Genomic DNA, 14120 nt, shown 5'->3' on the forward strand with positions numbered 1-14120 from the left:
TAAACCTTAGTGATAATAAATTACCACCCAGTGAATAATGTCCCATTCAAATAAAATCCTAAAAAATGACAGCATATAAAATGTATTCAATTGAAGAGTCTGTGATGAATCAATGATGTTGCTTGGAAATCCGCATACCACATCCCTTGATATAGAAAAAAGCATGATAGGACCTCTTTAATGTGAGATTTGGGGTCAAAAAAGACCTCGGATCTCACATTTACACTAAAATGCAATAATAAAAAAAAAAAAAGTCAAAATTTCCCCTGTGCTAAATGTGAGTGAAATATTTGCGTTTTTTTTTTTTTTTTTTTAATTTTAACAAATTTTTGTTAAACGTTATTGCACTACTGAAGTTTTCTTACTTTGTTTCACATACATGGGAGATCTGTGAGTCACCATTAAAGACTGGAGATCGGTGCTGACTTGTCTTAAACCTTGAGGAGCACATTGCTTGATTTGCCGAGCATAAGAATGCGAGGCAATTATTGTTGCCGAGTTTATCCCTTATGGGGAAGTGGCGGCACGCTTTTCACGTTGTGTGGAAACTCCAAGCAGCATCATCACAGGTAAGGGATGAGCCGAACACTCCCCCCCGGTTCGGTTCACACCAGAACTTGCGAACAGGCAAAAAATTTGGACGAACACCGTTAAAGTCTATGGAACATGAACATGAAAAATCAAAAGTGCTAATTTTAAAGGCTTATATGCAAGTTATTGTCATAAAAAGTGTTTGGGGACCCGGGTCCTGCCCCAGGGGACATGTATCAATGCAAAAAAAAGTTTTAAAAACTAAAGTTTTTTCGGGAGCAATGATTTTAATAATGCTTAAAGTGAAACAATAAAAATGAAATATTCCTTTAAATATCGTGCTTGGGGGGTGTCTATAGTATGCCTTTAAAGTGGCTCAGGTTTCCCGTGTTTAGAACAGTACCACAGCAAAATGACATTTCTAAAAGGAAAAAGTCACTTAAAAGTGATCGCGGCTGTAATGAATTGTTGGGTCTCTGCAATATAGATAAAACTCATTGGAAAAAAACGGCATGGGTTCCCCACCCAGTCCATTACCAGGCCCTTTGTCTCTGGTATGAACATTAAGGGGAACCCCAAACCAACTTTTCTTCAATTGCGTGGGGGTCCCCCCAAAATCCATACCAGGCCTTCAGGATATTAACCACTTCAGCCCCGGAAGGATTTACCCCCTTCCTGACCAGAGCACTTTTTACAATTTGGCACTGCGTCGCTTTAACTGCTAATTGCGCGGTCATGCAATGCTGTACCCAAACGAAATTTGCGTCCTTTTCTTCCCACAAATAGAGCTTTATTTTGATGGTATTTGATCACCTCTGCCGCTTTTATTTTTTGCGCTATAAACGGAAAAAGACCAAAAATTTTGAAAAAAAATGATATTTTCTACTTTTTGTTATAAAAAAAATCCATTAAAATCAATTTTAGTCATACATTTAGGCCAAAATGTATTCGGCCACATGTCTTTGGTAAAAAAAATGTCAATAAGCGTATATTTATTGGTTTGCGCAAAAGTTATAGCGCCTACAAACTAGGGTACATTTTCTGGAATTTACACAGCTTTTAGTTTATGACTGTCTATGTCATTTCATGAGGTGCTAAAATGGCAGGGCAGTACAAAACCCCCCCAAATGACCCCATTTTGGAAAGTAGACACCCCAAGGAAATTGCTGAGAGGCATGTTGAACCCATTGAATATTTTTTTTTTTGTCCCAAGTGATTGAATAATGACAAAAAAAAAAAAAAAAAAAAAAAAATTACAAAAAGTTGTCACTAAATGATATATTGCTCACACAGGCCATGGGCATATGTGGAATTGCACCCCAAAATACATTCAGCTGCTTCTCCTGAGTACGGGGATACCAAATGTGTGGGACTTTTTGGGAGCCCAGCCGCGTACGGGGCCCCGAAAACCAAGCACCGCCTTCAGGATTTCAAAGGGCATACATTTTTGATTTTACTCCTCACTACCTATCACAGTTTTGAAGGCCATAAAATGCCAGGATGGCACAAACCCCCCCCAAATGACCCCATTTTGGAAAGTAGACACCCCAAGCTATTTGCTGAGAGGCATGTTAAGTCCATGGAATATTTTATATTTGGACACAAGTTGCGGGAAAGTGACAATTTTTTTTTTTTTTTCACAAAGTTGTCACTAAATGATATATTGCTCAAACATGCCATGGGCATATGTGGAATTACACCCCAAAATACATTCTGCTGCTTCTCCTGAGTACGGGGATATCACATGTGTGGGACTTTTTGGGAGCCTAGCCGCGTATGGGGCCCCGAAAACCAAGCACCGCCTTCAGGATTTCAAAGGGCATACATTTTTGATTTTACTCCCCACTACCTATCACAGTTTTGAAGGCCATAAAATGCCAAGATGGCACAAACCCCCCCCAAATGACCCCATTTTGGAAAGTAGACACCCCAAGCTATTTGCTGAGAGGCATGTTGAGTCCATGGAATATTTTATATTTGGACACAAGTTGCAGGAAAGTGACAATTTTTTTTTTTTTTTTGCACAAAGTTGTCACTAAATGATATACTGCTCAAACATGCCATGGGCATATGTGGAATTACACCCCAAAATACATTCTGCTGCTTCTCCTGAGTACGGGGATACCACATGTGTGGGACTTTTTGGGAGCCTAGCCGCGTACGGGGCCCCGAAAACCCAGCACCGCCTTCAGGATTTCTAAGGGCGTAAAGTTGTGATTTCACTCCTCACTACCTATCACATTTTTGAAGGCCATAAAATGCCCAGATGGCACAAAACCCCCCCAAATGACCCCATTTTGGAAAGAAGACACCCCAAGCTATTTGCTGAGAGGCATGATGAGTACATGGAATATTTTATATTTTGACACAAGTTGCGGGAAAGTGACAATTTTTTTTTTTTTTTTTTTTTGCACAAAGTTGTCACTAAATGATATATTGCTCAAACATGCCATGGGCATATGTGGAATTACACCCCAAAATACATTCTGCTGCTTCTCCTGAGTACGGGGATACCACATGAGTGGCACTTTTTGGGAGCCTAGCTTCATACGGGGCCCCGAAATCCAATGACCGCCTTCAGGATTTCTAAGAGCGTTAATTTTTGATTTCACTCCTTACTACCCATCACAGTTTTGAAGGCCATAAAATGCCAAGATAGCACAAAACCGCCCCAAAATGACCCCATTTTGGAAAGTAGACACCCCAAGCTATTTGCTGAGAGGCATGGTGAGTATTTTGCAGCTCTCATTTGTTTTTGAAAATGAAGAAAGACAAGAAAAACGTATTTTTTTTTTTCTTTTTTCAATTTTCAAAAGTTTGTGACAAAAAGTGAGGTCTGCAAAATACTCACTATACCTCTCAGCAAATAGCTTTGGGTGTCTATTTTCCAAAATGGGGTCATTTGGGGGGGGTTTGTGCCATCTGGGCATTACATGGCCTCCGAAACTGTGATAGGCAGTGAAGAGTGAAATCAAAAATTTACGCCCTTAGAAAGCCTGAAGGCGGTGCTTGGTTTTCGGGGTCCCCTATGCGGATAGGCTCCCAAAAAGTCTCACACATGTGGTATCCCCGTACTCAGGAGAGGCAACAGAATGTATTTTGGGGTGTAATTTCACATATTCCCATGGCATGTTTGAGCAATATATCATTTAGTGACAACTTTGTGCAAAAAAAAAAAAAAAAAAATAATAATTTGTCTTTTTCCCGCAACTTGTGTCACAATATAAAATATTCCATGGACTCGACATGCCTCTCAGCAAATAGCTTGGGGTGTCTACTTTCCAAAATGGGGTCATTTGGGGGGGTTTTGAACTGTCCTGGCATTTTATGCAGAACATTTAGAAGCTTATGTCACACATCACCCACTCTTCTAACCACTGGAAGACAAAGCCCTTTCTGACACTTTTTGTTTACATGAAAAAATTATTTTTTTTTGCAAGAAAATTACTTTGAACCCCCAAACATTATATATTTTTTTAAAGCAAATGCCCTACAGATTAAAATGGTGGGTGTTTCATTTTTTTTTTTCACACAATATTTCCGCAGCGATTTTTCAAACGCATTTTTTGGGGAAAAAACACACTTTTTTAAATTTTAATGCACTAAAACACACTATATTGCCCAAATGTTTGATGAAATAAAAAAGATGATCTTAGGCCGAGTACATGGATACCAAACATGACATGTTTTAAAATTGCGCACAAACGTGCAGTGGCGACAAACTAAATACATTTTTAAAAGCCTTTAAAAGCCTTTACAGGTTACCACTTTAGATTTACAGAGGAGGTCTACTGCTAAAATTACTGCCCTCGATCTGACCTTCGCGGTGATACCTCACATGCATGGTGCAATTGCTGTTTACATTTGACGCCAGACCAACGCTTGCGTTCGCCTTTGCGCGAGAGCAGGGGGGGACAGGGGTGCTTTTTTTTTTTTTTTTTTTTTTTTTAATTAATTTTTTGATTTTTTATCTTATTTTTAAACTGTTCCTTTCATTTTTATTTTTTTTAAATCATTTTTATTGTTATCTCAGGGAATGTAAATATCCCCTATGATAGCAATAGGTAGTGACAGGTACTCTTTTTTGAAAAAATTGGGGTCTATTAGACCCTAGATCTCTCCTCTGCCCTCAAAGCATCTGACCACACCAAGATCGGTGTGATAAAATGCTTTCCCAATTTCCCAATGGCGCTGTTTACATCTGGCGAAATCTAAGTCATGAAATGCTCGTAGCTTCCGGATTCTTAGGCCATAGAGATGTTTGGAGCCATTCTGGTCTCTGATCAGCTCTATGGTCAGCTGGCCGAATCACTGGCTGCATTCTCAGGTTCCCTGTTGGGACAGGAGAGCCAGAGAAAAACATGGAAGACGGTGGGGGGGGGGGGGCATTTCCTCCCACTGCTTGTAAAAGCAGTCTAGAGGCTAATTAGCCGCTAGGATTGCTTTTACATGAAAGCCGACCACTGGCTGAAAAGAATGATACCAAGATGATACCTAAACCTGCAGGCATCATTCTGGTATAACCACTCAAAGTCCAGCAACATACCAGTACGTTGCTGGTCCTTGTTGGGCATATATTGTAAACTTTTTTTTCATGCAGCCTGTGGGCTGAACGAAAAAAAGATATTGATCGGTGGGTATGCCCACCATTAGAATACCTCCCTTCATCCACCCACTTCTAATGATGGGCATACATGCACCATTTATATATGCCGAAGCATGAGGGCATCCTCCCGCAAAAGGCAGGAGCAAATTGCTCCTCCACCCACTGCCCCCACGCTTCGGCATATATGCTGAAGTATGTAACTGTGGTGGTGAAATCACCTCCGACAGCGCTGGAGTCACGGCTTTATGTATCGTGGGAGCAAACGCTGTTGCTGTCAAGATAAATAAATCCGCGCTGCAACTGAATGGCGTACCTGCTAAGCAAATGATGGTTAACAAAAAACAAAGTAACATTACAGTATAACAGTAATACTTACCATACCTGCAAAGCAAATACAAAAAAAAAACCATAGTAAAAAATAAAACATTTAACGCAACCTGTGCCTACCTAAAATATATATATGCCGAAGCATGGGGGCATCCTCCCGCAAAAGGCAGGAGCAAATCGCTCCTCCACCCACTTCTGCCCCCACGCTTCGGCATATATGCTGAAGTATGTAACTGTGGTGGTGAAATCACCTCCGACAGCGCTGGAGTCACGGCTTTATGTATCGTGGGAGCAAACGCTGTTGCTGTCAAGATAAATAAATCCGCGCTGCAACTGAATGGCGTACCTGCTAAGCAAATGATGGTTAACAAAAAACAAAGTAACATTAGAGTATAACAGTAATACTTACCATACCTGCAAAGCAAATACAAAAAAAAACCATAGTAAAAAATAAAACATTTAACGCAACCTGTGCCTACCTAAAATATATATATGCCGAAGCATGGGGGCATCCTCCCGCAAAAGGCAGGAGCAAATCGCTCCTCCACCCACTTCTGCCCCCACGCTTCGGCATATATGCTGAAGTATGTAACTGTGGTGGTGAAATCACCTCCGACAGCGCTGGAGTCACGGCTTTATGTATCGTGGGAGCAAACGCTGTTGCTGTCAAGATAAATAAATCCGCGCTGCAGCTGAATGGCGTACCTGAAAACACAAAGGTGGTTAACAATAAAAAAAACAAAGTATAAAAAAATTACATACCTGAAAAGCAAACATGATAAAACATAACAATAAAACAATGCAGAATAGAATACAGTAAAAAAGAGCAGAACAATAGAGAGAGAGAGAACAATAAAACGACAACTATTTTTGTTTTTTTTATTTTATATTTTTTTTGTGTATTTTTTTTTTTTTTTACTTTTTTTTTTTTTTTTACTTTTTTTTTTTTTATAACTGTAACTTTTAAAACTGTAACGGTTCCAGGTTTGGGTCTCTCAAAATGCGATGGCATCTTGGGAGACCCTGTGGAAGTGTGTCCTAGTGTGTGCAGTGCTGTACCCTACGCTAATACTCAACTAGTGTATGGTAGCGTTCAAAACATTCACCAATGCAAAGACCAGGATTGCCAGGACAGGAGGGACAATAATACCGGGTGTCACGCCTAAATCCGCGCTTTCTGCAGACACGACATTTTCTTTGGGGGGCTCGTTGGGTAGGGGTACTCTCGAGGACATAAGGAAAATGCCTCTCATGCAGCCGGCCTACTGCATTTGGATTGGGAAGGTGAGGTGGAGCACCGTCTGGAAACAGAAGGGCTCTGACGATCTCTTCCTGGAATTTAAGGAAGGATCCAGTCTGTCCTGAAGCTCTGTATAGCACATGAGCGTTCAGCAAAGCCAATTGAAATAAATAAACAGACACTTTTTTGTACCAGCGTCTGGCCTTACGGGCAATTAGGTACGGCGCCAACAACTGGTCGTTGAGGTCCACCCCTCCCATATTAAGGTTGTATTCGTGGACACAGAGGGGTTTCTCCACAACACCAGTCGCCGTAGTAATTTGGGTCGTCGTGTCTGCATGAAGGGAGGTGAGAACGAAAACATTCTTCTTATCCCTCCACTTCATAGCGAGCAAATTATTATACTTCAAGCAGGCTCTCTCCCCCAGCCTAAGACGGGACTCTACAAGCCGCTGGGGAAAGCCCCGGCGATTAGGTCGCACGGTGCCACATGCTCCAATCTGCTGATCAAACAAGTGACTAAAAAGTGACACGCTCGTATAATAATTGTCCACGTACAAGTGGTACCCCTTTCCGAATAAGGGTGACACCAAGTCCCACACTATCTTGCCAGCGCTTCCTATGTAGTCAGGGCAGTTGATCGGCTCTACGTGACTATCTTTGCCCTCGTAAACCATAAATCTACATGTATAGCCTGTGGCCCTGTCACAGAGCTTATACATCTTGACCCCGTATCTGGCACGCTTGCTGGGAAGGTACTGTTTGAAGGACAAGCGGCCAGAAAACTTAATCAGGGACTCATCAACGCAGACAACTTGATGGGGGGTAAACAAGTCTGCAAAACGTTGGTTGAAGTGGTTTACGAGGGGCCGAATTTTGTAGAGCCGATCGTATGCAGGGTCTCCACGAGGACGACAGAGTTCATTGTCGTTGAAGTGCATGAACCGCAAAATCTGCTCGTATCGTGCCCTGGTCATGGAGGCAGAGAACACGGGCATATGGTGAATTGGGTCAGTGGACCAATATGACCGCAACTCACTCTTTTTGGTTATGCCCATGTTGAGGGAAAGGCCCAGAAAGATCTTAAATTCGGAGACCGTAATTGGTCTCCAAGCTCTAGCAAGGGAGGACTGGGGATTAGCGGCGATGTGTTGACCAGCGTACAAATTGCTTTGGTCCACAATAGATCTATAGAGATCTTCGGTGAAAAACAGTGAATAAAAAGTGGCATAAAGTCAACTGTTTCCACCTGAATTCTGGGTTGGCCAGTGAAAGGGGGAAGTACGGGTGCTGCAGAAGTGGTGGGTACCCAATTCGGATTGGCGAATGCAGCAGGAAGGGCACTATGGGCACGACGGGCCTGTCTTTGTCTTATTGGTGGCAGCGGGACACTAGTTGTGCTTGCCACCTCGCCAGCTTGAACTGCACTTATGGGACTCGCCACGTCACCACGTGATACTGCAGTGCTGGATGTACGACCAGGGTGTACTAGGCCGCTGGTGCTTGCCAGTTCACCAGAAGGAGTAGCGGCACTAGTACCTCTCTGCTCCCTACGAGAGCCCTGCGGTTCTTGCACTTCAAGGACAGAAGAAGAAGATCGGGGTCTGGTACGCCTGACCCTAGCAGGGACCACAACTCCGTCGTCAGAGCTATCTGTCATGGAGCCGCTGTCCTCTACAGGTTCGTATTCTGAGCCTGAACTTGACAGATGAGTGACTTCCTCTTCACTATCTGTCATACTCAGAAACGTGTAGGCCTCTTCACTAGTGTACCTTCGATTTGCCATTTTGGCCTCTAAATTTAGGGGTACACTAGTGAGACTCACAGGCAAAAAAGCTCCTGACTGTCAGCGACTGATTCAAACCGCTACCAAAAAACTGTTAGCGATCGCAGGGATCAGGCCTGACTCTGCGAACGCTACAGTTATGTGTGCTTAGTGTTTTGTGACAGTTATCGATCGATACTGCACTTGGGTGGGCTGGGCTGGGCTGGGCCGAGGAGCAAAACGCAGGTGCTAGCAGGTATCTGGGCTGATCCCGCTAACACTGCGTTTTTTTGGGGGACCCTAAACTGCTGGGGAGTATAGATCTGATCGGATCAGATATCGATCCGTTCAGATACTATAGCACTAAGGGAGGTGTATGCTGCGTGCGTGGGTTTTAGCGGTACTGGCGCTAACCTGACGCTGCCTGGGGCGACGCAGACCTTATCTGACCCTAAAAACTTAACTTCTTTCACCGCCGAGCAATTAGGGGGTTAAACCTTTATAGGGTAATAAACGGCGGGTGCCCTAAAACTGTAATAAACTACAATAAACTACAAAAAACAAACCAACTAACCAGCGTCACCTGTAACAATTATATGGTGATCGCTGGTGAAAGGGTTAACTAGGGGGCAATCAAGGGGTTAAAACCTTTAGAAGGTAGTATATGGGGGTCCCTGTCGCTATAAAACACTGACAGCGAACCTATATACTTACCTCCCTAACTAGCGTCACCTGTGTCACTAATACAGCGATCAGAAAAACGATCGCTTAGTGACACTGGCGACGGGGGGTGATCACGGGGTTAAAACTTTATTAGGGGGGTTAGGGGGGTACCCTGGACCTAAAGGGGGGTACCCTAGACCTAAAGGGGGCTAACCTAACTGCCCTAACACTTGTAACTGACACAAACTGACACCAATGCAATAAATCAGAAAAAAAAAAAACCTGCTATTGGTGTCAGAGTGACAGGGGGTACAGGGGGGTGATCAGGGGGTGATCGGGGGGTGACAGGGGGGTGACAAGTGTGCCTGCGTGTTCTACTGTATGTGTAGTGTTGGTGCACTTACTTGGATGTCTTCTCTCCTCGGCGCCGGACGAAAAGACCGACTCGAGGAGAGATTACATCACTTCCTCTGCTTCTGTTTACATTCACAGAAGCCGAGGAAGCTTGTCATTGGCCAGGAGCGATCGCGAGGGGGGGGCCACGAATGAGTGGCCTCCCCCTCACCTTTGATCGACCCTGACCTCGATCCGACCGCCGCTGGCACCGGGGGGGGGGTCCGATCGGACCCCCCACCCGCGGGCAGGCAAGGACGTACCTGTAAGTCCTTTTGCCTGCCCGTGCCGCTCTGTCGACGTATATAGTCGTGCGGCGGTCGGCAACTGGTTAAGGGGAACCCTGCGCAAAAAAAAAAAAAAAAGCGAAGAGGCTCCCCCCAAAATCCATGCCAGACCCTTATCCGAGCACGACGCAAGCTGGCAGGCCGCAAGAAAAGGGGGGGGGGGAAATCGCCCACCCCCCCTCCTGAACCATACAAGGCCACATGCCCTCAACATGGGGAGGGTGCTTTGGAGTAGCCCCCCAAAGCACATTGTTCCCATGTTGATGGGGACAAGGGCCTCATGCCCACAACCCTTGCCCGGTGGTTGTGGGGTTCTGTGGGTGGGGGGCTTATTCTAATCTGGAAGCCCCCTTTAAGAAGGGGACCCCCCCATGTGAATTGGTAATGGGTACATTGTACCCCTACTATTTCACAAAAAAAAAAAAAAAAAAGTGTCAAAAATAGTAAAAAAGACAGGAGACATTTTGGGACAAGGGCTTTCGAATTTGCCGCGAACACCGCATAATGTTCGTTGTTCACCGAACAACCAAAGTTCAGCCTGAACTTATGCTTGAGCCGAACCGTTCCCCCACCCCTCATCACAGGCTCTTTAATTTTATACATTTATGTGCTGTCATTTTTAGGGTTTCATTTGAATTGGACTTTATTCACTGGGTGGTAATTTATTACCACTAAGGTTTATACACGTCTTTTACTAGTTTGTTACAGCGCCACTATTTACTGTAAATATAAATGTCGTGGTAGATTTGTTAAGAAATTCCTTCCGCAGCTGCTGTACGGTAACATTGTGACAGAATAAAACCTGCCCTGGACCTCCTCTCGATCGTGTGTGTGTTTAGAATCAACATCTGTCACATTTTGATGATAATCTGTCTTATAGCGGCCATACACGCTTCAATAAATGCCAGTTTTCTTTTCTATCAATGTTTTCTGATGGAAATAAGTGATCTATACGACAACCCATTAGATTGCTATGCGACACACGAGGAAGTAGATTCTGATTGATAGTTAAGATACAATTGTAATTTAAGATTGTAAGTTTCCATCACGTAATCTCATAATCTGATCGAAAAATTATCATATTCATAAACAAACTATCTCAGTACTGCCGACTGATGCAAACATTTTCCATCCTGGCCAACCAACTCAGTTTGATGGAATCAGATCTAAATCAAGTTAAAAACGATCAGAAAGAAAGTTATGGCTATTCAACGGTTTGCAGATCCAAACGTTTTAATCGAATCACACATCTGTTGGATGATAAAATCAAGGAGTATATGGCCACAATTTGCCTACAGTAGTAGTTCTGCCACAGACCTGGGCAAAACTGTCCTGGCTAATTAGCTGGCTAGGACTTCAGAGGCAGGGGTTGCAAATGCACAGGTGCCTCCTCAGCACCTGGCTTGCTATAGGAGGCACCTGAAGGAAGGTAGAGCTGAGAGTGCCAGCAGGGACAACCAGGAGAGGTGGATTTTAGAGCAATATTAGTTATGCAAATCATCACTTTCAGATGGGCGACTGTGAATCAGGCACCTGTGAGCTCTGTTGATGGCGGATTAAGTGGGTAGTAGCACTGAACTTTATGTTTGTTCTATTGGAAAGCTTTGTGAATATTGCTGCACAGAGCAGGCAGGTACATCTTTTTAAATTATAAAACAAAAAAACACCTTTTAGTTCCACTTAAACTAAGATTAGCACTTAATAACAAAAAGTGTAAACAAGAGTGAGGAGCGCACGGCTTTGGCTTATACACAAACAGGCATTTTATGACAATTGGCATTTTTCAATGTGAAGAAGGTGGACAAATACAAATCAATTAGAATCTGTCCCTTTGCACAAAGTCACTTACTTGACATCGATTAGGATCTGTCGATCTGTAACTTTTCGGCAACAAATTAAGCCAGTCTTCACTTTCACTCTGTAGTTGATATTGTGGAAACTTAGTGTAGCTCCTTGTAGTTTTCTTTTTTTATTGTCTGATCCTTGAACGCCATTTATCACTGGTTCCATCATCTGCACAACGGTCTGAGACTTCTCTGCCATGATGATGTGACCGCCTTCCTGGAGAGATACAAGAACACCATGCATGTACATTTATTTCCAGACTGCCAGGGTGTATATGACATATTTAAAGAGCAAACTAAAACACCTAAATATTCAGCTGCTGTATGGATGAATACTGGTGGGCTTAATTAACCAATATTCCGCAGTTAGATTCAGGGCCAGGAAACATCAGCCGATTTCCCAGCATACATGGGTCGAATTTTCGAAAGAATTTTCTTTCGAAAATCTTATCTAAAGGCTTTTCGTTCGAATTTCGCACCATTAGTGGGCTGCAGCAACAGCCGATTTTCGTGCGGCCATCGAATTCGAGTACACGGGCATGTTGGAAATGTTTTGAAAAACAAACGATTTTCTAATCAAGGATTATGATTATCAATGATGATGGGAGAATTGTGCGAGAAATGTAATCGATTCCCAGCCACAAAAATTTTTTTTCTGTAGCAACAGGAGGTGAAATTGAAGGCTTGGTTGGTCGAATTTCAAAATCAATGGTGGCACCATCGGATCACAAAATTTCTGATTTTTGAAAGAAAATTCTTTCGAAATTCGACCATGTATGGCCAGCCTTAAACCTTGGAAACACGATCGGATTTTCCGCAGACAAAGCGTCAGCCTTTTGTCCGAAGGGCGTTGGCCAGGAACTTGTCTTGCATACAAACAGCACACAACTGTCGGCCAACAAACACGAACGTAGTGACGTACTACGTGGCTTTTCAGCTCTTTAGCGCCACCCTTTGGGCACCTTCTGCTAATGAATGAGTAAGTGACTTGTATATGCGAACTGAATCGCTTCAGGGCACTTTTTGGCACCGGAGTCCATCTGCGGCACAGCGCAATCCTTTACCCATAGGTTCCCGACGTGCTTACAATGTTGGGTTTGGCAAGCATTGATTCTGAGCATACGTGTTTGTACTTTGGACTTTTTTCTGACGAACTTGTGTACACATGATCGGAAAATCTGACAACAGACCGTTGTCCGCGGGAAATTTATAAGCCTGCCATCTAACATTTGTCCGCGGAAAATCCGACAATTGTCCGATGGAGCGTACAAACGGATTTTAGGCCAACAGTCTGTCAACACACAATTCCCGTCAGAAAATCCGATCATATGTACAAGGCTTTACTCTTCCTGCTGTATTGTACTGTAACATAAATAAGAAATCCATGAAAAGAACCTGTACTGAGAAAATATGCAAGCTTCCATTGCTGACATCTCCTGAAAATGTTAGCTGCCTGGCTATTGTGCATATCTGATGCCTTTATCTTGTTCTGAAACAATTAAGTAGACTAGGAGTTTTTAACTTTCCTCTGCCATTCTAATCGGTTTGTTCTATGTCCATGAGTGAAGCTGGACATACATGGATCGAAATTCAGCCAGGAACCGAATTTCCATCCTCGTATGGCTGTTCCTGTTTCTGGGGAGTCAATCTATGGATCGACGTCTCATGAAGCGGCTTCTTGGTCAATTTCAGCTGGATCAGCACGTGTAGCCAATTGGCTGCAGTACTGATCAGTGTATTCTGACCGCAGGGGAGTCCCACTGTCAGATTACGACACACTGGGGAGGATTTTAGCACACACATTAAAAGTCTGGATGAGGAACCAGAACAGTTTTTTTTTTTTTTCCTTTTTGTTCAGCCACCTGGCTGAATGCAAAAACTGTACAATGTATGACCAGCTTTAGAAAGTATTAGAACTACAAACAGGCAACAAGATTTTTTTGAAAAGGACAGAAATGGCAGCCTCTGTATCTTTCCCAGTCTAAGTTTCCTAATAGGAATGTAAATTTCACTCATGCTAGCTCTGGTCAGTAGACAATCCTCGGATTTCATAGGCAACAATCCTACCAATGGAGTCACTAGTTATGATTTACTAAAGGAAAATAGAATGCTTACTTTGCCAGGGAGGTTGTACTTTGCAAGGGACTTTTCCACAGAGCTTAGTGAATGAGGTAAAGCTCTGCTGACTTCCACCACCCAATCACGTGAAAACAAAAATGCATTTTTTTGTATTTTCCGTGCCGATTGAGTATTCTTTGAAAAATGGAAATGTCACCTCATTCACAAAGCTCTGGGGGAAAATTCCAATGCAAAGTGTAGCTTCACTTGCAATGTAAACAGTCTATTTGCCGTTAGTAAATCAACCCCATTTGACTGCAGCTAGCTGTACCTAGATATCATTCCTGCCAGATCATCTGACAGAGACCTTGGTACCAATGCCTTAGGATTGGTCAGATGAATTAAT

At 43.3% G+C, this 14120-nt stretch overlaps 1 protein-coding gene across 3 annotated transcripts in view; it reads right to left on the minus strand.

The window, feature by feature from the left end:
- The window catches only part of ABCG2 (ATP binding cassette subfamily G member 2 (JR blood group)), a 276283-nt gene that overhangs the window by 64262 nt on the left and 197901 nt on the right, over positions 1 to 14120 (minus strand). For all 3 annotated transcript variants that reach the window (XM_073600840.1, XM_073600848.1, XM_073600855.1), the window contains one exon: positions 11662 to 11873. In XM_073600840.1, coding sequence (XP_073456941.1) covers positions 11662 to 11873 — 212 coding nt within the window. The remainder of the gene's footprint in view (positions 1 to 11661; positions 11874 to 14120) is intronic.

Source organism: Aquarana catesbeiana, linkage group LG01, assembly GCF_042186555.1.
Source record: "Aquarana catesbeiana isolate 2022-GZ linkage group LG01, ASM4218655v1, whole genome shotgun sequence".
NCBI lineage: Eukaryota > Metazoa > Chordata > Amphibia > Anura > Ranidae > Aquarana > Aquarana catesbeiana.